The sequence below is a fragment of the Eublepharis macularius genome, chromosome 4 (assembly GCF_028583425.1).
Source record: "Eublepharis macularius isolate TG4126 chromosome 4, MPM_Emac_v1.0, whole genome shotgun sequence".
Taxonomy (NCBI): domain Eukaryota; kingdom Metazoa; phylum Chordata; class Lepidosauria; order Squamata; family Eublepharidae; genus Eublepharis; species Eublepharis macularius.
In genome coordinates this window covers 117,421,582-117,447,658 of record NC_072793.1, presented here as the reverse complement: position 1 = coordinate 117,447,658, position 26,077 = coordinate 117,421,582, and the positions used below count along the sequence as shown (strand labels likewise).

Sequence of the window (26,077 nt, the reverse complement as noted above, 5' to 3'; positions counted from 1 at the left end):
AAATCCTTTCTACCTCACAGGGAATTCTTGGGGTATTTGAAAACTTCTACAAGAAACTCTATACTACAAACAATCCCCAAATGCAATAAATTAACAAATATTTGGCAAAAACAGACATCACTAAAATCACAAATTCGCATAGGGAGTTAATGGAAAAACCGATAAGTGAATTGGAAATCCAAAAGGTGATTAAAGATCTAAAACCTAATAAGACTCCGGGGAGGGATGGTCTACCGGCTGAATTCTACAAAAAAATACTCAGATCTCCTAGCACCTCAGCTAGCAAAAACGTGCAACTTTATACTAACTGAAGGTAGGCTCGCCCTGGGCTTCCTCTGACATTGTCATTCTCCCTAAACAAGACAAAGATCCTTCAAACCCTGCCTCTTATAGGCCGATTGCACTACTAAACCAAGATGCCAAAATTTTTATTGCAGTGTTAACAAATAGGTTGAAAACCTTTATAACCTCCTATATACACACAGACCAGTCGGGCTTCATGCCTAAACAACAAATGGTCGATAATATTTATAAAACCCTAAACATTATAAATTTTGGGAAATGGTTAGACAAAGAGGCAATTATCTTGGCTCTTGATATTGAAAAAGCTTTTGATAGCTTGGAGCCAATATATCTATCTGCACTTCTTGACAAAATGGGATTTGGATTGAGATTCCTAAGGGTGATACGTACAATATATACTAACCCACAGGCGCAGCTGAGAATTAATGGTCACAAGTCTAATGATATTTTAATGACACGGGGCAGAAGACAGGGATGTCCCCTTTCACCCCTGCTATTCGCACTAGCAATTGAGCCTTTGGCTCAACAAATCAGAAGAGATTAACTTATTAGTGGTGTACGAATAGGTGACTCAATTTACAAAACTAGTATTTTTGCTGATGATATGGTTGTATATTTAACAAATCCAGTAACTTCTTTAGACAACCTGACATCAACCCTCACTAAATTCGGACAAATATCTGGTTTATCAGTTAACCTAGCGAAAAGTGAAATATACCCAATCAGAGTTACAGACAGCACAATCAAATTACTAAAAACTCACTTTTCCTACAAATGGATCCAGAACACTTGGAAATATCTGGGAGTGCACGTTCCCCTAAACTTAAATGAAATCATGAAGTATAATCATCTAAATTTAGAACATGCTCTGTCACAACATTTCAAACAGTGGAATGACAAAAACTTTTCTCTCTTGGAAAGGGTTAATATAATCAAAACATTTATACTTCCTAAATTTTTATTTTATTTTAGAGCTTTGCCAGTCCATATACCTGTAAAACATTTAATATGTTGGCAAAAAAAACCTGACAACCTTTGTCTGGGCCAAAACAAAAAAGCAAAATTTAACAAGGTGATACTGACAAAATTGCCTGAGCAAGGGGGGTTGGCTTTGCCGGATTTGCAAAAATATTATGAAGCGACCCACCTAAATAACATTCTAATAATGTTAGACCAACAAAATCAAAAGGATTGGAAAGAGGTAATGCAAGTGTATACGTACCCCAAAACATGTTCGGAAGTCTTTTGGAATTCCCCTTCCACCAGGGGAGTGCATCTTAATGATAACCCGTTCTTGAAGGCCATGTTGCAGAACTGGGATAGAACAAAGTTAGGGCTGACACATACAGTTTCCTTGGTAGCAACATTTACTGGCCAAAACTGGTTTCTGCCTGCAGAACACCAAAATACCTTTAAAGCATGGAGGAAAGGAGGGTTAAACAGGTTTATTGATGTAACCAAAAATAAACTCTTAATGGGGAAATCTGATTTAGAGGGTAAGATAAAAGACAAACTGCCCTGGTATGAGTATCTACAAGTAAAACACTTACTTGATACTGAGGCTATCCGCAAAGCTTTGGCAGAACCCCTAACTGGTTTTGAATTACTAATAAAAAAAGGCACCTCTGGTGCAAAGAGTCTTATATCCTTTCTTTATAAAATGTTATCGTCAATTTCTGGATATAAAATATTGCCATATCAAAAGGCATGGAATAAGGATTGCAATATTGTGGTAACAGAGGATAAGTGGCAACAACTGTGGGGCAATTACATATTCACCACCAATATAATAAGTATTAAGCTACAAACTGTAAAGCTGATGATGAGATGGTACTTGACACCATCTAGGTTGCAGCACATGTCCCATTCGATTTCCCCTTTATGTTGGAAGGGATGTGGGAGTAGAGGGACGTATATGCATTGTTGGTGGGATTGTGTCTATATCAAGCAGTTTTGGAGTAATGTACTTAAATATATAGAGAAAATGACCACATATCAGTTACCTCTCCAGCCGGAGGTGATATTACTAAATGATTGGTATGATATCCCCATCCCAAAAGAAAGAAAAGCTTTAATAGCTCAATTGTTGGCGGCGGGTAAATCCGTTCTCGCGGCAGCCTGGAAGAGTGAAAACTGCCCAACCATTTCCAACTGGTTGCTGAAGGTCTGGGATCTCTTTATTTTAGCCAAGTTGACTGACTACACCAAACAACGTGAAAACCCAGATTACAAATAACATTTTATTGAATTTTGGTTTCCAGTTCTGGAATTTCTGTCGACAGATAACTATACTAAACAAATTGTTAAATCTAAAGATTGTTTTGATGTTCTACTTAGTTTGTAAGAGTGTCTTTATTCAAACTGTATAAATCTCTATGATGACGGAGTCATATTTTTGTATTTGCAACCATTTAGATTGCCTAGACAAATGTTAACTATTTGGTTTCTGTTTCCTTATACATGACGTTGATTGTTCTTGTATTTCCTTATAATTACAATAAATACATTTTTTTAAAAAAAGCTGCACACAAATGCAAAACCAAATAACTTTATTATTGGAATGTTGCCTGATGGTGCTTCAAAAGTTAAAGTAGACTACTTCCCAGAATGAAATTGACAAAATTTGACAGGAAATAAAGGTTTTATTGCAACCAAATAAACCAACATAGGACAACGTCCCTTAAACAAACTAAAAAGAAAGTCAGCATGAAAGTGGAGAAGAACAGTGAGATGTTGACAGAGATACACTAGATTTCATACAAAGAAGACAGACATTGTTAAGGCATAAATAATCTACACTCTCCTATTGCGTACTATCTACTTATGTTATAATGACCTAAGGATGTAAATGGTGCATAAAGTAAACATACAGGCCTGTCCAGAAGGTCACAGATTCTGATGGTAAGGGGGCACAGTGAAGTGCTGCACATCTTAGTGCAAGTTGAACCAGTTTGGCTGCACTTTGGGTCTCTGAGTCATAAACTGAGATTCACAAGAGAAATTGCCCCCCCCCCCAGCTAAGAGTTCTGGGGGGCTATACTTATACCCCCCAAATGTAAAAAGAGTTGTAAATTGAGGGGTAAAGAGTATGTGGCTCTGATGTGACTGGAGGTAAATCAGAAAGTTTGAAAGGTATTGAGTGAATCATGCCAGTAACAGCTTGGTGAGGAAAAGTAGGTTATGAGGGATGGATTTGATGGATGATTGTAAGTGTCAGAAAGGATAACTCATGACAGGAATATAGACAAATGTCAACCTAGAGTTGATTAGTGAGGATAGACCACTTTGATTGGGGTACTTTGTTGTAAGGAAAATTTCCTAAATTGGATTAACCCTTTTGGTTTGTTTATGTGTAGGAAATGAGAAAATGTAGGAAAATAGGTAAATAAAGTTTTTTTTTATTGAGGGAAGGTATATTTATCTGTTAGTGAAGAAAGTGAGACTAATCCATTTGTGCAGTTGAGACCATGGAGAGATCAAAACTGCTAAAGCACATATGGCACTGTGAAGTAAAAGAGGGGGGAAGAGATAGTGGAACTAGATGAGTTGAGTCTTTCCCATTGCTGAAGTCCTGCTCTTTTATATACATGGTTGACATTCATAGGGGGCTGGTTTCCCTTACCTCTCAGAGTCACATAAATGATAACTGCTTATGATAACTCCCATGCTTGGTTGAGACAAAATTGAGAAATAAAAAAAATATAGCGATACCTCTTTTCAGAGACTATGCTAGGGGTGGCAGCTTCCCTAAACATATTGCAGCCTAGTCTGTCTGTTTCACTAAACTAGGGTTGCCCAACACTGCAGGGGGAGAATTTGGGGAGCAAGGCCAAGTTATTTGGCATTGCACTGATGTCTGATGACACTTTTGGCACAAAACTGCAAGTGCCATTATTGCACTGGGGCAATGATCTAGTATTCCCCCACCCCCCAATTATAGAGTTTTGGGTGACTCTTGGAGCATATTGCCAATGGGATGATGACACTTCTGGTTTCATGCTGGAAGTGACATTACATGTTGGCACAGTACCAAATTGCTCTCCACAGTTCCAAATTGGGAAACGGGCGCAGCTGCCCCCCTACACTAAACACATACAAAGCAGGGTACTAGGTGATTGTCTCAAATCATGGGCAAGTTAGTATGGAAGAAGGTGGCCCTTATACTAAATAAGAGCAATAGTGGACAATAAGAGCAATTTTAATTGAGTCTGGAAAGAAATAGGCATCCAGTGTATTTGACAAAGATTGGGGCAGTGCAGATACTGAATCAGGCCCCAGCCATGGCACTTGTTATCATATTTTGGAAGACTGAATCTTCTGAATTGTTAAGGTAGCTTCTCATGGAGTATGCTATGGTAATCTAGTCTAGATTTTACCAAGGCTTGTATGACTGTGGCCAGGTCAGCTCATGCCATAAATGGGCTTAGTTGGTGAATCAGCCTGGAATGTAGGTATGGCTGAAGTATGGCTGAAGTAGAGAGAGGACCAGGAGCATTCTCACACTGTGAACTCGGTCCTTCAGAGGAAGCACCGTCAGTCCAGGAGACAGCTGGGCAGTATAAACTTCACCCTGGGTTACTGTATTTTCAGTTGACAGTGCTACCGTCTTGTCTAGATTTAAGTTCAGTTTATTAGGTCTCAAAATTAAATTTATGTCCAACCTTACAGGTAATTTTCTCTTTGTGTAGTTTTAATGGTAAGACAAGTGTTGACTATAATATGCTTCTGATCTGATCATCTTTCTTTATGAGTGATGAAATACAATGAAGCCTCACCCTCTTATTTAGAAAATAAGGGTCTGTAGTTTTTTTGTAGTATAACTGTTTGAAGGTTTATTCCAGTGAAATGGACTTGAATCAGGTCCAGACTCTTACGCTGACATTGTTCTTTTGCTTTGATGCTCCGAGAGGATCTTGTGTTGCACTTTATATGTGCTCTTTTCCTGTAAACAATTCTTGAAATAATTGCATACCAACACTTTTTTTTTAATCAGGACACAAAAATAGCTTCACTGGAACGTAATATAAGAGACCTTGAAGATGAAATACAGATGCTGAAGACAAATGGAGTTCTGAATACAGAAGACAGAGAAGAAGAAATAAAACAAATAGAAGTTTACAAGAGTCATTCGAAGTTCATGAAAAATAAGGTACTTTCAAATAATAAAATGAGAGGAATTTAGGTTCTGATAAAGTTTTTTGGGGGGAGTGTTATTGTCTTGACTGTAGGTCTGCAGAAGCTGGTATTGAAACAATTAGTAAAATAAACTTTGTGAAAACAAAGATAATTTTTGCAGTTTCCACTGGTAGCTTCTACGATAGATTCTACCTTTGCAAGCAACCTTTGTTATATCCATGTCAAACTAGTGTGAAAAATGTGGAAGAGTTTGAAGCCATGGAGTTTCTAGGCTAGATTCTGTGTTCACAGGCAACCTTTGTTATATACATGTCAAACCAGTGTGAAAAATGTAGAAGAGATTGAAGCCATTCCCTGGAGAAAAACCATATTAAGTTGCCATAGAATGAGGAAGTACTTTTGTTCCCCTGAATAAAAACTGTGACAACAGCATCCCTGTTATCAGTCCTCTACCATCTCCCCCTTGCTAAGTAATTGTAGCAAATGCACCTGTGGCATTGAAAACCGTTGAGAGCTCCTTCATATCGTAGGTTTTCCTTGCATGCAACAGATATTCATGCACTGATATCAGTGTTAAGAAAATGAGAATTTAGCCATTTATACAGGTTTTAGATGTTAAAGATATTTGAAATCTACTGCAATAAAAGACCCATAGGATCTTTTAAACAGACTCTTGGAGTCACCTCTTGAATATTACATACTCACATTGTTGCTTCAAATATAATCACAAACTCCTAAATACAAAAAAATTAAACACAAATATGATTGATTTTGCTTGATTTTCATAGTAACAGTCCTTCAGTTCATTGTGACCCTTTTAAGTTTGGGTTCATATATGGGTAGATTGGAATTTTTTAGTTGCAAAGAGGAAGTTATGAGATGAAGGGATTCTTTGGTTCCTAAAAAAACGATGCATTAGAGGAAGATGGTTGCATGCAATTGTTTTGTCATACCTGTTGGATCAGCCCTTTGATTATCATGCTACATGATGATGAAGGTCTGTACAGCTTCTGTCAGCAGCCCTGTCCTTCCTCTTACAATTGAGATTTGTGGCAAAAGATACTACTTCTGCCATTTGTCACAGAACCTTTCAACGTGGAAAAAATATTTATATGGTTGTCAGCAAGGAGATCTTATTATACCCCATCTGTCCAACCTGAGATCACTGATAAGGACGTTTGATAAATATAAGTCCTGATTGATGGTAGACAGAAGAACAAGGCTCTTTTCATAGCCAACAACTCTAGGTGTTATAATACTCTTTAAAATAAGTTAGATTTAAGGACTAAATGTTCAAAGACCTTTATAATTTGAATGAAAAAATGGATGTATATCTGTGCAGACCACTGTGGCACATTTCTCATTTCCCTAGAAGGTTATGCTTTGTGAAGGACTTTTGCTTTTTCTGTGTAGAATTCTAAGCCATTAATAATAAACACTTCCTTCCCAGATTCTCAAACATACAGCCTTTTATAGTTGAGTTAACAAATAGTTGGAAAATAGAAGAAAGAAGCGGCTAGAGTGGGGGAAAATGGCTAGGAAGTCTTCACTTGGTATTACATTTTTATGGAGCATATTTGTGCCACACTTAGAACAGCTCTTTCTTGTATGATAAGTTTTGCCCTCATGTAAACCTAAGCTTTGCCCTCATGTAAACCTAAGAAAGTTTAGATTTTTATAGAATACTATAAATGGAAACAAAACGAGAATCAAGATTATAAGAATCAGAAATGAAGTACTCTGTCCTATATTGATGCTTCTGTGTTCACTGTGGAAAGTGTGGAGCAGATACCCACACCACAGCCACTATTTTCAGAACGAGAGTCTGCATCAAATTGAGGGAATGAAAAATGAAGTTCTACAGCTATTGCAGAAATTAAAAAACAAAATGTCTCCAGGTCCTGATGGCATCCAATTTAGAGTTCTTAGGGAACTCAAATGTGAGATTGTTGCTCTGCTAATCCAAATACGTAATTTATCAGTAAAATCGGTCATTGTACCAGAAGATTGAGAGTAGCAAATATAATATCAATTTTTAAGAAGAAGCCCAGAGAGGAACCAGGAGATTACATGCCATTTAGCTTAATGTCTGTCCCAGGAAAATTAGAGGAACTATAATCAAAGATAAAATGTTTAGGCACATAGAGAGATAAAGCCTGCTGAAGGAAAAAGAAGAGGAGCGTGCCTCACCAAACATTTGGGTTCTTTGAGCAAGTGAACAAGCATGTAGATTTGAGTGACCCAGTAGACATTATATACTAGAGTTTCCAAAAGATTTTCTTACAAGGTACCTCACCAAAGACTCCTGGATAAGCTTAGCAGTCATGGGATGAGAGAACAGGTCCACTTATGGATTAAAAATTTGTTAAATAACAGGAAGCTGAGAGTAGGAATAAATTGACTAGTATGAGGGCTAGTACAATATAAGCAGTGTAATAGCCAAGTTTGTAGCGAGCAGTGTAGTGGCCAAGTTTGTAGATGACACAAAATTATTCAGGATGGTGTAAATCAAGGCTAACTAATTGGGTAACAATGTGGTAAATGAAGTTTATTGTAGGTAAGTATATGGTGATGCACACTGGAACAAAAAATCCCACTTTCAGGTGTATGCTAATGGGGTCTGAACTTGCTGAGATGGAGAGGGAAAGAGACCTTCTTGGGGTTCTTGTAGATAGCTCAATGCAAGTGCCAATGCACTGTATCACAGCAGTGAAAAAGCAAACTCTACGTGGGGAACTATTAGAAAAGAAATTGAAAATATTACAACCAATATTATAAACTATCTTCATGGGTAGTGTGCATGTATACACAGTACCACCACTCTTTGGGTGCGGTCCTCTAACCAGTTCTCTATCCACCGAACTGTCCTATAGTCCAGTCCACAGTCTTCCAGTTTACCCATTAGAATGTCATGGGGGACCTTATCAAAAGCTTTACTGAAATCCAGGTAAATCTCATCCACAGAGTTCCCACAATCCAGTAAGCTGGTCACTCGATCAAAGAAGGAAACCAGGTTGGTCTGACAAGATCTGTTGGGGACAAAACCATGTTGACTTCCCCAGATCACTAAGCAGTCCTTCAGATGCTTACAGATCGATCCCTTTAAAATCTGCTCTAATATCTTCCCAGCAACAGAAGTCAGACTGACCAGCCTGTAGTTTGCTGGGTCATCCTTCTTCCCTTTCTTAAAGACTGGGATAACATTCACTCTTCTCCAATCTTGTGGTACATCCCCAGTCCTCCAGGAGGCCTTGAAGATGATGGACAGAGGCTCTGCAAGTTCTCTAGAAAGTTCTTTGAGCTCTCTTGGGTGCACACCATCCGGCCTAGGGGATTTGTATTTGTCCAGTGCAGCCAGGTGCCTCTCCACAACCTCTCTGTCAATGTCAACTAGCTACCCAGGTGTCCTGTCATGTCTACTACCATCTCTAGATGGGCTCAAGTTCTTCAGGGAGAAAACAGAGGCAAAAAAAGTCATTAAGCAAGCCTGTCTGCTTTTTCTCTGTCCTGCATCAGAGTTTCTCCTTCCACTCCCAACAGCAGTCCAATTGCCTCTTTTACCTTGTGTTTGCTTCTCACATATCTGTAGAAGTTTTTCTTATTGTAGCGAGCCTGCTTGGCCAGACCCAGATCATACTGAGCTTTGGCTTCTCTGATGGCTGATCTCCAGTACCTAGTAACCCTCATATATTCCTCTTTAGAGGTTTGTCCTTCTCTCCATTTCCTGAACATCTCCTTTTTCTCCCTTAGCTTATTTTGGAGCTCTCTGTTCATCCACATCAGTTTCTTGGAGCCCTTGCCATATTTCCATCTTTCTGGAATAGTGAGGGCTTGAGCTTGCAAAAGCTCATGTTTGAGAAGAGCCCACCCTTCACTCACTCCTTTCTCTTCCAGCACACTCCCCCACAGAATGACTCTCATCAAGCCTCTGAGTTCATTGAAGTCGGCCCTATGAAAATCTAACGTACGAGTCTGCCTACAAACTTCCTTGGCCCCCCACAGCAACTGGAATTCAAGGAGGACATGGTCACTTCCCCCTAAGGTCCCCAACACCTTCACCCCATCTACCAATTCTTCCCTGTTGGTTAATATTAAGTCTAGTATGGCCGAGTCCCTTGTAACTTCCATCACCATTTGAAAAAAGGAAGTTATCAGCCAGGCAGGTCAGGAAGCTGCATGAGTCTTGTTGCTTTGCTGAGCTTGTCTCCCAGCACACATCAGGGAAGTTGAAGTCACCTATAACTATAAGGTTCTGATGTCTGGAGACTCTACCAATCTGTTCAAGGAGGACAGCATCCATTTCTTCTCCCTGGTCAGGCTGTCTGCAGCAGACTCCAACAACAATACCCTTTGTCCTTCCTCCCCTTATTTCTACCCATATACTTTCCACTGGGCTGTCAACCACATTCTCCAGAACTTCCTGACAATCAAGCCCTCTCCTCACATACAATGCCACTCCATCTCCTCTTCCACCCTTCTGGTTTTTCTTGAACAACTTGTACCCATCCACTACCACATTCCAGTCATGGGAATCATCCCACCAAATCTCAGTAATTCCTACTATATCGTAGCTCTCTGTTTGCGAGAGAAGCTCAAGCTCTTTCTTCTTATTACCAATGCTTTGGGCATTGGTATATAGGCACTTGTAGCCTTGTACCTTGTTTTGATCTGTCCTACCCAGGTGGGCCCCTGCTGTTATCACTTCTTCATTGAAATCCCCATGTTGACCGTCCCCTTCCCCTTGCAGCATCAGTTTAAAGCTCTCCTGATGAAGCTCTCCAGGTTCTTTCCAAACATTTTCTTCCCTGACCTTGAGAGGTGAACGATTCACCTCGAGTATGGTCTGCTCACTTTGCATTTCTCTTCCTTTGACAGGAAGGATAGACGAGAATACCACCTGTTCACCCCCCACCTCTTCAACAACCTTCCAAGAGCTTCATAGGCTTCTTTAATTCTTGTGATGGTATTCGTGGCCATGTCATTCGTTCCTACATGAACCAGCACAAACAGGTACTGATCAGTCGGTCTGATCAGTTTTGGCAGTCAGTCTGTAATATCTTGAATTCTGGCTCCCGGCAAGCAACACATCTCTTGGAGTAGGGGAAGTGGCCTGGATATATGATATTCCATACCCCTGGGCAGAGATTCCCCAATGACCACCACCTTCCGTTTTCTTCCACTTCCATGTGGCCCCATGCCCTCTTCATTCCCTCTTCCAGGTTTTTGTGGTTCTCCTTCCACTCTCGTCTCTGTCACCATCTCAAGCAGCTCAAAACAATTCTTGAGCTCCAGTGGACCAGAGTATCACCTTAGTCCATGTCTTCTGGTTTGTACTGCAGAACTGAGAGGAGGTTCAGAATGAGACAAGAAGCCTAGGTCTCGATTCAGTCAAGGTGCATGCATTGTCTTGAGCTTTGCTATCAGTTGTAATTCAGCAGTCTCTCTTTCTAAGCTCCCTTTGAAAATCCATTGCAGGACAACTGCTACTTTTAGGTCATCAACTGAGTGTCCAGGAAAGTTAAAGTGTTCCCTGACCGGATTTTGAATATTGTGGTTTCTGATGTCAAACTTATGTCCATTAAATCTTTGTCGAAAGGGACTGCCCAGTTTTTACAACGTAGGGGATGGAAGAGCATTGCTGACATGTAATGGCATAAATCAAGTCAGAGAGTGCGCATAAATATGAAGCTGAGATAGTATGGCTAATGTTATTGGGTCCACTGATGGTGTTGCTAGGATCTATATGAGAGCAAAGTTGGCATCTTTGTTTGTTGCAAGCCTTGGTAGTTTATCACTGCAGTTATTTTAGATTGGCAAGCTGTCTTTAAGCAAAAAAAGCCCCCCCCCCCCGAGCCTGCCTGTGTGAGGGAAGTGTCACAATCCAGCATGGATTGTAGGTCATTAATAATGCTTTGAACTGGTTTAAGTTGTGAGCTGTAGATGACCACCAGCTGTGTTCTGTTGTTATTTTCTTAGGGCTTGTCTTGTAGCAAGCTGACTCTGGGTGTCATTCTAGCCTTCCCAATCATCTTTCTCACCATGTCAGGGGGATACTGTAGTGCAAAAATACCTGCTGCAGATCCTGTCTGAGGGGCTAGAGCAGATGTAACTATAGTGTAAGGCTTGGCTATACACAATTGATTGCTTGATGTGGTTGGGGGTAACTAGAGGCATGAAGATATTTTTGTGATCTGTCGGTTTCTGGTATAACGTGGTATTTATGTGGCCCTCATGTATGGTGTGGTGTCTAGGAAGTTTATTTCTTGTGTAGAGTGATTCATAGTTAGATTGATGGTGGGGTGGAAGTTGTGGAAAACCTAGAGAAATCTCTCAAAGGCTTTTTTGCCATGGGTCCACACAATAAAAATATTGTCAATGAATCTCAAGTAAAGGAACAGTGCCAATGGGTAGGAGTTCAGAAAATGTTGTTCTAGGTCCGCCATTAAAATGTTGGCGTACTGTGGAGCCATGTGGGTGCCCATGGCTGTACCATTGATTTAGAGGTATAGGTTCTCACCAAACCTGAAGTAGTTATGAGTGAGAACAACATGCAGAGTTCAGTGGCAAGATCTGCTGTGGTTTTTGTCAGGGATGATGTTTCTAATGGCTTGTAGTCCATCCTGATGGAGGATGCTGGTGTACAGACACTCACCATCCATGGTGGCTAGAATGCTGTTTTCTGGGAGATGGTTGATGGACTATAATTTCCTCAGGAAGTCTGTAATATCATGGATATAGCTGGGGGTGTTAATAATGTATGGTCTCAGGATGGAGTCTATTTATCCTGATACTCCATCAGTGATGGTGCCTGTGATCGAGACTATGGGACATCCAGGGTAGTCAAGTTTTTGTATCTTTGGCAGGAGAATAGAAGGTGCCTGGTTGAGGTTCCCAGTATGTGTCCATCTGAATTTGTTCTGGTATGTATTTTGGGATTTTCTTCATGATTTTGTTGAGTTCTCGGTAGTATTCCTGTGTGGGGCCTGAAGATACTGCATATAGAAACTGGTGTTTGAAAGTTGTCATTCAGCTTCTCATGTATAGTTTGCCTTGTCCATTATGACAATGGCTCCTCCCTTGTCAGCTTGCTTTATTATAATGTCTGGGTTGTTTGTCAAACTGCTTATGGCATTTTTCCTCTGTGCAGCTGAGATTGGTCCTTGAATAGTGTTTTTTGTTGATTATATAAGCTTGGGTTTGGCAGCAGAAGCATTCTATGTATAGGTCTAGTGTGGGGTTGTGGCCTTCAAGGGGAGTCCATGTGGAGTCCTTCTTTCTGTAGTGCTTAATGGGAGCTAATTGCTCACTCTTATACTATTTATTGGTGGAAGGGTGAGCAGGCAACCATTTGGTAGCAGATTGCTGAAGCTGTGAGGAGGCTGTCTGTCTGAGCATGTTCTATTCTGTAATGAAAGTACTCCTTCAAGCGTAGATGGCAGAAGGCCTCCAGGTCTCCACAAGGCTGTATTGTCTGTGTAGGTTTAGTGGGAAAGAAGAATCCTCTCGAAAGGACAGATTCCTCTGCTAAACTGAAGGTAGACTGGGAAAGGTTAACCATATTGCTGATAGGATTGTTGTTATGACTAGTTTTGGCATGTTAGAGGTAGTCTTCATTACCTCATCAAGCCTGAATTTTCAGAGGAAATTTCAATTGCACATACTGGATCAGTATGAATAGAGAACCTTTTAGTTAAGGATGATAATAGGAGTCTAGGGTTTTGTCAGCAGGAATGTTTTGCCTCAGGATCCTTTGTGTCTAAACATACCATAATTAATCACCAAGAGTTCCTGATTAATGGTCTGAAACTAGGCAGAGAGCTTGTTTCTGTGGCTGCATTTGTTTCTAGTGATCATGATGAGATTGTACAGAGATTATAGTGGATCCTACTCTTTTTCTGCTGGCTCTGATCCTAGTATTTTAGATGGCCTGAATCTCGTTTTCTGGGTCTCATCTGACTGGCAGAGAAAAGCTGTCCAAGATGGAGGGGAGGGATCTGTCAAAATGGAGGCTTGATGGCAACCAGGTGGTGATCACTATTTTAATATTTTCCATCTTGATGCAAAGATGCATCATGGACTACATTCTTCCCTTTGGAATTGTTATGTTATAATATGAACATTTTGTTCAGGGATTCTAAATAATTTAAAATTCTAGGAAAGCAGATACACTGTGTGTAATGATTTCAAGAAATGGGTGCATGTATCTTTAAATACTTGGTTTGAGCTAGGTGAAGATTGGGGGTGAAAGAGAGGAATGAGTGAGCAATATGATTGGTTGACTGAGATTGTGGGCGGAGTGAATGCAGTTTAGACTGGGAGAGAGAGGGAAAGGTTGGAGTCAGAAGAAAGCAGACTAGCTGTGTGCTGCCTGAATATGTTGAAGTGTTTATGAGAGAAATATAACCTGTGTGGAACCTGAACTGAGCATGTTTGTGAAAGGACACTCAGAGCAGAACCACAAGTGACAAAAGGCACAGATTGGACACTTGTCAGCTTCCCTCAAGTTTTGATGGGAAATGTAGGCAGCTTGGCGGAATGTTGGACAAGTGACAGTTGAAAAGTCCATTGGACAGCAGTCAGAGAGCGAAGCTGCGAGACCAGGATGCCTACATTTCCCATCAAAACTTGAGGGAAGCAGACAAGTGTCCAATCTGTGCCTTTTGTCACTTGTGGTTCTGCTCTCAGTCAGGGAGAGAGAGGCCAGCTGTGTGCTGCCTGAGCAGGTTTAATATTTCTGTGAATAGCAGTCAGAGAAAGAGAGGCTAGCTGTGTGCTGCCTGAGGAGTTTTAAGCATTTCTGTGAGACAAACATTGAGTTAGAGAAAGAGAACCAACTAAGGCTTCACTGTGTGTGAAGCCTTAGAAGAGATCTGTGTGAATGAGAGTAAATGAAGTAACTTTAAGAACCGAGAACTACATTTATGAAACCGATACGCTTCTTGACTAAATAAAAGTTTATTTTTTTGTTATATCCCAGTGTAGCTGTCGTTGCTATATCCCATTCCTATCCTCAGGGCCACATAGAACCACAAAGGAGCCTGATGCTTAGGAACGTTACCAAAAGGGAAAATTTAAATAAAATATCTTGGAATAATATATTCCTGGTGGCAGCAAACTACCCAGAGGGTGTAAGGGAAAGATTAAAAGAAACATCTACCCCAAGGAAAGTAAAGAGTCTGTGTATTCTTTGTTGAGTCACAGCGAGAAAGGCAGATGATAAATAATGTAAATAAAAAATAAAAAAAAATCCTGGTGCTTAGACTATCTCCATAATCACATTAACTAGTTCTAAACATGTATGTACCATAAAATATTGTTATTTACTAGTTACAGGGCTGAAATGATGAGGGAGGGGGGCACATTTCATGAATATTTCATGAAATCCACTATTTTTGTGATAGTTTTGCTTGGAAGCTACAAAATGAAACAGAAAAGTAATCTCATTTAAAGAAAGGACCAGAAGCACTTCCCTTTTGTTGCTGATTTCACATAGTGAAATCAGATTGGTTTATATAACATCTCTAGAAAGCCTTCCTGACATTATGTTGCCAAACATGATTGACTCTGTGATGGGATGCTATCACATTGTCTGCATGATTGCCTCAGAAAGAAACCCATTTTTAAAAAGTTCCTGAAGTTGCAGATTGAGGAAGGAGCAGTTGCAAATGAACAACGAGCTGCAAAGGCAACCACAGCAAGATGTCATGAAACTTTTCATTACCCAGCCTCCTGCCTTTGGCTCCCCAAATATTCATGAACTAAAATTTGGCATGGCTCTAAAAAAACTATGAGATGATGTTTTATGTATAAAAAGAGCTCAAGTCTTTTGTCTTCTTTCTAATATTAAATAACTTGCCTCAAATCTAGCAATTTTAATATGTCTCATATCTTTTTTTAAATATTGTGAATTGCAACACTTTTTGCCAGATCGCAAATCATGTAGATGGTGTTTGCTTTCCAGTGAGAAGCAATGTGAAGTGTATTTGCAATGAAATTGGAGAGAGTCCAGTAGCACCTTTAAGACTAACCAACTTTACTGTAGCATAAGCTTTCAAGAACCACAGTTCTCTTCGTTAGATGCATCTGACGAAGAAAACTGTGGTTCTCAAAAGCTTGTGCTACAGTAAAGTCAGTTAGTCTTAAAGGTGCTACTGGACTCTTTCCTATTTTGCTAGTACAGACTAACATGGCTAACTCTGGCTAACATGGCTAACTCTGGGTGCAATGAAATTGTCACCGTGTTTTTTTTTTTTTAAATTTTTATTGGAATTAGAAATATTTTGTCATTTATAACAATCAAATTACTTTAATATTCCAGTTCTAACCACCTCCCTTTCCCCCCCCGTTTATTGACTTCCAACAGTTTTCCAACCCTTTGTCTATTCTTCCCCTACTCATTTCAACTTATTTTGTCAATTCAACATATACTTTCACACTCTTCTAAGCTAGTCTATTATAACACAGTGCTAAGTCAATTTCCCTTCACTTATCAACTAACTAATACATTCCTGGCATGTTATTCAATAGTAATAATACTGGTAATATTCTCAATATCCTGTACTCTAACTTATTCATTCTAATGTCATCAATATGGGACAAACAATTTATCCCTCCCTATACATAACTTGAGTACTCATAAGTGATGAATACATTTATAAGTCAACCAATTTAACTTATACTCTACATGTTACTCTTTACTTCCTCTTATATCTCTTATCTTTATAACATAAAGTCAATCAATTTGACCCATATTCTGCACATTTCTAAATCGCTATAACCAAAAATACCTTCAGCATAAGTCAATCAATTTAACCTATATTCTATATGCTACTTCTCATTCCCCCCCTTCTTGTATTCATAAATTTTAATTCTGTTAATTCTCAATTACACCCCTATCTGCCAGCAACATAATTAATTAATTAATTTCTATTCTTATATATCACATAATAACTATTACTTAATACTGTAGAGAATAATCAAATAGAATAATTGCTTAGTAATTCTTCTTTAACTCTCCTCCCCCCGGTATAGTCACTTCTCTCTTCTTTTGTTTTTCTTCAATAATTTTCAAACTGCCACAGTTCTCCTCCCACCTCCCATTTTTCACCAAATATTGTTTCAGCTTCTCCCAATCTGTGTTAAACTGTCCTGGATCAAGGTCTCTTAGTTTTCTTGTCAGTTTATCCATCTCCGCCATGTACAGCAATTTGTGAATCCAGTCCTCGATAGTTGGCACTTCTTGTACTTTCCACTTTTGCGCGTACAAAAGTCTAGCCGCTGCTGTCATGTAAAAAAGCAATGTCCTATGTTGTGCTGGAATATCTTCCATTCCCAAGTTCAGTAGCAGGAGTTCTGGGTTCTTATTAACTTGAAACTGTAAAATCTCACTTATTACTCTTATTATTTCCCCCCAGTACTGCCTGACTACCTCACAAGTCCACCACATATGGTACAAAGATCCTTCATGCTTTTTACATTTCCAGCATTTATTAGACATGTTCACATTCCCTAGCGCAATTTTCTTTGGTGTCAGGTACCAACGATAGATCATTTTATAGACATTCTCTTTAATGTTAGTGCATGTCGTAATTTTCAAAGTATTTTTCCACAAGTATTCCCACGCCTCCATTGTTATTTCTTTATTAAAATTTATAGCCCACTTCACCATTTGCACCTTAACTACCTCTTCTTCAGTATACCATTTTAACAACACTTTATAGACCTTTGAAATTTCCTTTTTGTCTTCTTGTAAAATTACTTCCTCCAAGTCCGAATTCTCCATTCTTACTCCTCCCTTGGCACAATCCGATTTATAAAGGTCTCTAAGCTGTCTATATTGAAACCAGTCATAGTTTGGAGACAGCTCTTCTTGCGTCTTTATTCTTAATTTAGAAAATTCTATTCGTGTTATCTCCTTATACGTTAGACACTGTTGTTCATTATCAACAGTTCTCGGATCTATCACTTCATAAGGAACCACCCAGGAGGGAATTCCTTCTTGTAGGTAATCTCTGTACTTTTTCCATATTGTGAAGAGGCTTCTCCGAATGTAATGGTGTACAAACATAGAGTCCGCTTTTACTTTATCATACCATAAATATGCATGCCATCCAAATATTTTTTGTATCCCTCTAAGGCCAGCAATTTGCGATTTTTAAGCATCATCCAGTCCTTCAGCCAAACCAAGCAGATTGCCTCATAGTAAAGTCTTAGGTTGGGCAGTTGCATTCCGCCTCTCTCTTTCGCGTCCTGTAACACTTTCATTTTCACTCGAGGCTTTTTGCCTGCCCAAACAAAGTCCGATATCTTTCTCTGCCATTTCTCAAACTGCTTGGAATCCCGAATAACTGGTATTGTCTGTAACAAAAACATCAACTCTTGGCAGCACATTCATCTTAACTGCTGCAATTCTTCCCAACCATGACAAATTCAATCTATTCCATTTAATCAAGTCTCGCTCTATTTGAGTCCACAATTTCTCATAATTGTTCTTGAATAGATCTATATTCTTTGCAGCCAGCTCAATTCCCAAATATTTCACCTTATTTGTTACTTCACAGTCTGTTATTTCCATAAGTTGCTGTTGTTTTTGTTTAGTCATATTTTTACACAGTATCTTTGACTTCTTTTTGTTTACAAAAAAACCTGCCAAATCTCCAAATTCTGTGATTTTTTCTATTACCCTTGGCATGTTTTCAATTGGATCTTCCACAATTAACATTATATCGTCTGCAAATGCTCTAACCTTATAGGAAAAGTCTTTTATCTTTATTCCACGGATTGCATTATCTTCTCGGATCTGTATCATCAAAATTTCCAAAACCATTATAAACAACAGTGGAGACAACGGGCAACCTTGTCTTGTACCTTTGCCTATAGTCAATTTCTTAGTCACCTCGTCATTCACCACTATTGCTGCACTCTGGTCTCTGTAGATTTCTTTTACTGCTCTGATAAATCTTTCTCCCAACTGTAGCTGTTCCATAGTGGCGAACATAAAATCCCAGTTCAAATTGTCAAATGCTTTTTCAGCGTCCACAAAGAAGAACCCAACCTCCTTATCACAACGCCTATCATAATATTCAATAGCATTTATAACTGTCCTTAAATTGTCTCTGATTTGTCTATTCGGTAAAAAACCAGCTTGTTCTTCCCCAATAACTTCGGATAGCCATCCCTTTACTCTTTCCGCTAAGATCTTCGCAAAGATCTTATAGTCATTGTTAAGTAAGGAAATAGGTCTGTAATTTTTGACGTTAGTCAAGTCCTGTCCTTCTTTAGGGATCAATGATATATTAGCTTCACTCCAAGTATCTGGAATTCTTTGGTCTCTCATAACACCATCGATCACTTCTTTTAGGAATGACACCAGTTCATTGACCATTACCTTATAAAATTTAGCTGTGAGTCCATCAGGCCCTGGCGCCTTACCCAGATTTGTTGACTGTATTGCCTTCCTTATCTCTTCCTCTGTCACTTCACTATTCAATTTATTTCTCCAATCTTCCGAGATCACTGGGAGCCTCATTTTCCCCAGATATGTCGCTATTGAATCTTTATTCACCTCTTTTTTATTATACAATTTAGCATAAAATTTGTAGAAGGCTCTACTAATAGCAGTCTGTTCCAGATATACTTTATTATCCTCACATATTTTATTTATTGTCTTCTTCTCCTTTCTCTTCTTCAATTGCCATGCCAAATATTTCCCAGGTTTATTTGCTCCTTCAAACGACTTTTGATTCATTCTCTTCAGATTCCATTCCAGTTCTTTATTATTCATTGCTGTCAACTGTTCTTGTAAAATTTTAATGTCTTGGTAAACTTTCTTCTTCCCTGGTCTTTTCTTTAGTAGTATTTCTTTGGCTTTTATTTTCTCTGTAATCTCCTGTCTCTTCTCCTCTTGTTTTTTCCTGGCTCTTCTGTTTAAGTCCATTAGTATGCCTCTAATTACTGCCTTATAGGTATCCCATACCTTGTTGGTTGGTACTTCTCGATTCATGTTGTATTGTATGAAGAACTTAGTTTCCCTTCTCAACATCTCCAAGTTTTCTCCCTCTTGCAACAAGTCCTCATTTATTCTCCATCCTTTCCTCTTAGTTCTTTTCCCAAACTTCCACATAATTGGATTGTGATCTGAGCCTACCATAGGCATTATTTCCACCTCTTTAGTCCATAACACTAAGTCCTTTGAGGCCCAGATCATGTCGATTCGTGATAAAGTAGTGTCTTGCGGAGAAAAATGTGAATTGTCTGCCCTTGGGATTCTGTATTCTCCATACATCTTCCAAAGTTTCCTTCTGCATTAATGCAAAAAAAGTTTTTGGTAGTAGTCCTCTTTTCTTTTGTGCAGTTGCTGATTTCTTGTCCTGCTCCAAATTTGTAACTCCATTGAAGTCTCCTGCAAGAATTATCTGGTCGTGAGAAAGTTCATCTAATTGCTTCCTCAAATCCTCAAAGAAGCTTTCTTTTGCTCCATTAGGTGCATAGATTCCAATCACCAGCACTTTCTTTAAATTCCATGCACATTCCACCGCTAAAAATCTAGCTTCTGGGTCCTTAAACACTAACTTTGGCTGCAGCTCCTCTCTAATATATAAGACCACTCCCCTTTTTTTCTTTTTTGTGGCCGCTGCAAAATGAGTGCCCAATTTGCTCAGTTTTAGATATTTTACATCCTGTTTTCTAATATGAGTCTCTTGTAAACAAACAATATCACATTTCTGTTTTAATAGCCAGTGAAAAGTACTTTTTCTCTTATTGGGTGAATTAAGTCCATTTACATTCCAAGATATAACCTTATATTCCATATTCATAGCCTTGTTGCTGGTAAGTCCTTTTCATTGTCCCTCATAAACTTTTCCATTTCAAATTCAGATCTGATGCGCTTTTTCACTCCTCCAAACTCAAATGCCAGCCCTTCCGGTAATTCCCATCTGTACCTTATTTTCATGTCCTTCAAAATTTGGACTAAGGCTTTATATTTTTTCCGATCAAGCAACACCGATCTAGGTAACTCCTTCATAATAATCACCGTCTTGCCATCAACCTCCAATGGGTCTTGAAATTGCTTGCTCACAATAATTTCTTTCATATTTCTGGTTGTAAATTGCACAATCACGTCTCTTGGTAACTTCCTCTGGGCCGCAAATCTTGAGTTTATACGATACACCACATCTAGGATAGCCACGATTTCTTCTTCTTCCTTCCCCAGGTATCCAGCTAACACTTCAGCAACTTGCTCTTGAGCTGTCTTTCCCTCAATCTCCGGCAAACCGCGAAACCTTAGCTGCTTTTCCATATACTTGCTCTCCGCAATAGCCATTCTGCCCCTCATCGTCCTCATATCTGTCTGTTGCGTGTCTGAGAGATTCTCCATCGCCTTCTCCACCACGTTAACTTTTTGCTGTGTTGCTTCCATTCCCTTTTTCATTTCTGCCAATTCACTTTTAACTGTCTCTTTAACTTCTTTGATCTCTTTCACCAGCTCCTGCTGGACCTTTAACATTTCCGAAAATCTTTTGTCTAAATTTTCCATAGCCGTCTGCCACTCTTTTTTCGGCATCGTGGGGCTTGACTTGCCCCGCTCCCACGAGTCTGCACGTTTCCTTAACTCCATGGCGCTTGGCTAAGTGTCCCTTTAATTTAATTTAATTCAAATGTCCCGGTTTCAAAAGGAAAAAAAGGCACTTACAAAATCCAAAATGCCGGGCGTCTTTTCTCTATGGTTTTTCTATATTTTTGTAATCCAATATGGCATACTTCCTCTTCTGCTGAAGCCCGTGCCCTTCCCTCTTCAAAGATGGCGATTGCCCTCTTCCTGTCTGCCTTAGGGCCGTCTCTCTCCAGCAGCTCTATCACAATTACGTACTTCCTGTTTCCCGTCTCCTCACAGCAGCTCTTGTGATGGTAGAAGCTTTCTCACAGTCTATTATCTCCTCATAACCACAGGTATGAACAACAATCCTCCGATTTCTCTAATTACTTCTTTTAGCTTAGTCCTTTTACTAATCTGTTTCTTGCCGAGTCTTCCTCTACTTTTAATCAAACTGTTGCAGTTTAAAAGTCCCCTTTAATGCTTCTTTACTTTAAGTAATTCGTCCCGTTTCAAGAGAGAGTGATCTTTACCTTTTCAAACGTCTTTCTGGGTTGTAATCACTGCTTCAAACTCAGGTTCTCTTTCACCTTCTTTCCTCTTGTTGATGCTTGGGCATGTAGATCTTATGCCAGCCGTCACTGGCCCCAGAACTGCCGCAGAGATGTAGGCCGACCTGTCTTAGGGTGGGACCTCAAGGGACGGGGGAGAGTTCGTTGCACAGAACCCCCCCTCGCCCGAGATCAACGCGCCCTGAGGTACTTGAGCGTTCAAAGCCTGTTTTCCGCCTGAGAACAGGGGACCGCGGGCTTGTTTGCCCCCGCCGGTCACTAAAAACGGCAGCCCGGTCAGCTCTGCTCCCAGAGCTGTGTTAAACCTCCATGGATCCCAAACAGGAAGTCCCCAAATTGTCACCGTGTTTTTGACTGCTTGTCTGTCAGGGAGTTTGTTGTATTATAGATGAAATTAGGAATATCTTTTGGTAGAGATTAGGCTGTGTGATGGCCACATGGGATTTATATAAACCACATGCTATAGTACACAATGACTTAAAGTCCCCCCTCCCAAAGTCATTGTGTTCTATAGCATGTGGTTTATATAAATCCCATGTGGCCATCATACAGCTTAATCTCTACCAAAAGATATTCCTAATTTCATTACTCTCACCTTATTTTTATAAGTTTGGGCACTGTTTCTGTGTTTGGCATATAATGAGCTGGTGGTTCTTTGCCATATGCATGGAAGATTAAGAAAGCTTTTAAAAAAGAAATATGCTTCAGAGTATGTTGAATTTTCTGCTTCAGTATTACCCTTGAATGAACTCTTCCTCTTCATTATTGTACACAACTGGGGATTTTTTCCTTCACTCTTTGTTTTCTCTTTAGTTTATAAACCTGTCACAGGTCCTGTCTTATTTTTTTTAAATCTGTATACAGTGCCTAGCCAATTCTTAAGCTTTTTATATATAATTAATGAGTCTGATCCTAAGAACCATGAGTGGAACTTCCTTGTCTCCACTGGCCTGCTACTATTCCCCCTTCCCCCTCCCAAAAGCTGCTCCTATGTTACATGTACACTAGTGGCCAAAATTGTGGAAACTTTTTGGGAAAAGTGCATTTTTGAGGTTTGATGGCTCATAACACCACCTTTTTTTGGAGTAATACCATAAAATTATATATCAATGGAAAGATAATTTAATCAAGAATGTAATGCAACAAAGATTGTTCAATTATCTGTATTCTATCAAATTTTATAGCCAAATAACCAGGAAAAGGAAGCACAACTTGCTTAGGTTGATATGAAGTAGCTTTCCTTCATTTGAATGTAGCCAATGAGCATGAGTCTTTAGAGAGCCAATCAGGTGTCATCTTGTTTTGCCAATGAGCATTTGTCAGTGTGTTATGTGATTGCTATCAAGTTGGTTGGTTTGTTTTGTGTTCTTTCATTTAGTGAGCTTGTAAAACGTAATAAAATTAAAGAAATGGCACAAAGAGTTGACTGGTCACCCAGAAAGCGATGTAAAAATGTACTATTAAGTGAACAAGGCTAAAGTTATGAAGAAATTAGAAGAAAAATTGGTGGAAACTTAACCAAAGGTGGTATTTCTAAATTTTTGAAGAGGTATAAGGCAACTCAGTCACTACAAAACCAGACTGTTAAAGGCAGGAAAAGGTGCACACAAGCAAGAGATGATAGAAGAATTGAGAGACTGAGCCTAGGTGACAGAAGAAAATCATACAGAACGAAATGGTGCAATCATACAGAACGAAAATCATACAGAATGAAATGGCGCAATCATACAGAACGAAAATTATACAGAATGAAATGGCACAATTCAATGTGAAGTTGAGTGCAAGGACTGTTCGGCGCAGACTGGAGGGATTTGGTCTTAATGCTAGAATTCCACGAAAAAAAAACATTATCTCTCAAACAAAGGTTGAAAAGATTAAACTGGGCTAAAACCCATGTTAACTGGACAGCGAAACAATGGGACAGTGTTATTTGGAGTGATGAGACCAAAATCTCCCTGTTTGGTAGTGATGGCATAAAATACGTGAGAAGAATCAGAGAAGATTTGCATCCTGATTGCATTACACCTACCGTGAAACACTCAGTCAGCGTTATGATATGGGGTTGAATGACATCAAAAGGTGTGGGCAGAATTTGTGTGATAAATGGCAATATAAATGCCCCAAAATACATAAATGAAATACTTGATCCCAAACTGAAGCCTTCCACACATGATCATTTCCAAGATAATGAAGCATTTATATTACAACAAGATTCAGCTCCATGTCATGTTGCTGCTGTGTGCAAAAAGTGGTTTCAAGATAATCATATCCCACTGTTGGAATGGCCTGGGAATAGCCCAGACCTTAACCCCATCGAAAATCTATGGAGCCGACTAAAGAAACTGGTTAGTGAGAAGCAACTCAGCAATAAAATGCAATTAGTAGAAGCAATAACTCAATTGTGGTTTCACTTTATAACAGCTGCAGAACTAAAAAACTTGGTTCACTCCATGGGAAGGCATTGTAAGGCCGTAATTAAAGCAAAAGGTTACCCAACTAAGTATTAACTGACATGGTGAGAATTGTTGTACAACTCATTTTTTCTATGTTTCAATTTTCTTCTTTATAACTACTGTTCTAAAAAATTTCCTTCATAAAAGTTATTGCATTACATTCTTGATTAAATTATCTTTCCATTGATATATAATTTTATGGTATTACTCCAAAAAAAAGTGGTGTTATTAGTCATCAAACCTCAAAAATACACTTTTCCCAAAAGGTTTCCACAATTTTGGCCTCTAGTGTATGTGTGAACATATCTGAGGGTTGCCAGCTCCAAGTTGGAAAATTCCGGGAGATCTGGTGTGTGAAACGTGGATAAACCTGGAGAAAGTGGGGTTTGGGGAGGGAAAGGACCTTGGCATGGCATAATTCCATAGAGTCCACTCCCCAAAATAGCCATTTTTTCCAAAACTTCAAATCCTGCATGGTCAAAATGGATTAGTTTACAGAAAGCAAGACAGATTATTTTCCAAATTTAGCCCCCCTGGTTTCAAGGAGCCCAACCGATGGATCCACTCTGCTTCCCGTCTAAGTAAATCCTTTTGAATCATAGGCTGACTTTTACATGTAGACACATATAGGACCGAGAACCTAAACTCCTCCTCTGTCTGGTGATGTAAGGCAAAATGCTCAACCAATGGAGCCTCACTCACGCGATTCTTAATGCGTGACATGTGTTCCAAAATCCTTGTCCTCACAGGGCGCATGGTGTTCCCAACATATACCTCATTATCTACAGAGTGAGATCCTTTAACTGGAGACCTAACTGGAACTTCATGCATTATCTACCTTTGAGCCACAGCTCCTTTTGATCCATCTTCGTTATTATTAAAAGAAACTAGAAAATTCAAGATAACATCATAGGAAGGAAAGTAAGATTGCATTCTAGTGTAAATATCCCACATGTACAAGTATATATGGTTGTGTAATTAAGATGCCTTTCTGGATTTGATTTCAGAAGAATTTATTTCATATGTTGAACTGAAATAAAACAGTGTAAGAAATATTTCCCTGTAATATACTACTCTGTATTGTTACAGCAGATAAATATTGTACTTTATTAGTCATGACTGGTTTGAGTATTGTATTTTAATCAATGTTGTGTTTTAATCAATGTTGTACCTCGCCCTGAGCCCGCTTGTGGGGAGGGTGGGTTAAAAATAAAATTAAAAAATAATAAATAAATAAATTGTAAACTTGTGCTCAAAATTTAGATTTTGTTGCCTACTCCCCCAATTTAAAATCTTTTGTTCTCTGAAACTTTAGCTATGGGTTTAAAGTGAATTTAGCTTTTGAAAAAGGTGTGTTTGGTACCCCTTTAAGTACAAATAAAACTGCTTCACTATCCCCTGGTTAAGTAGCATTCTGATTAGTGTACTGGAACCTTTGTGCTTGAATATTTTAGGAGCAGGATACGACTATACAATCCTGATAAAGAGCAATAAAGGTTTTACCAAATAGAATGCAGGTTACTGACCTAAAATAAGTCCATTTACTATGACATTTTAATTAGATTTTCATTTGTCTGGAATATACGGTTAATCTTCACTTCTTATTCAGCATGGAAACTACCAGCTATTTTTTTAAAATTGCAGATTGACCAGCTGAAGCAGGAGCTTTCAAAGAAAGAATCAGAACTTCTTGCCTTACAAACTAAGCTTGAAACCCTTAGCAATCAGAATTCAGATTGCAAACAACACATTGAAGTGCTTAAAGAATCGCTTACTGCCAAAGAACAGAGAGCTGCCATACTTCAGACAGAGGTAAGATATTTTATTATCATCTAAAGCAGTATAAAAGTTTAGTTAATGGAGTGTGTCAGAATTAAAATGATGTTACAAATCTGTACAGAAGACATAACTTGACCTTTTTTCAATTGGTTACAAAATAGTAAGATAGCTTGAGGTATTCATTGATGCCAAGATCAGCTCAGTTTGTAGTAGTTCAAAATATCTACTGACTTTGATAA

The 26,077-nt window shown here is 39.0% G+C and overlaps 1 protein-coding gene across 2 annotated transcripts in view; it reads left to right on the top strand.

Annotated features, from left to right (window-relative positions):
* Positions 1–26,077, top strand: part of ERC2 (ELKS/RAB6-interacting/CAST family member 2) — a 768,095-nt gene that overhangs the window by 278,088 nt on the left and 463,930 nt on the right. For both annotated transcript variants that reach the window (XM_054977161.1, XM_054977162.1), the window contains exons 4-5: positions 5,297–5,452; positions 25,704–25,871. In XM_054977161.1, coding sequence (XP_054833136.1) covers positions 5,297–5,452; positions 25,704–25,871 — 324 coding nt within the window. The remainder of the gene's footprint in view (positions 1–5,296; positions 5,453–25,703; positions 25,872–26,077) is intronic.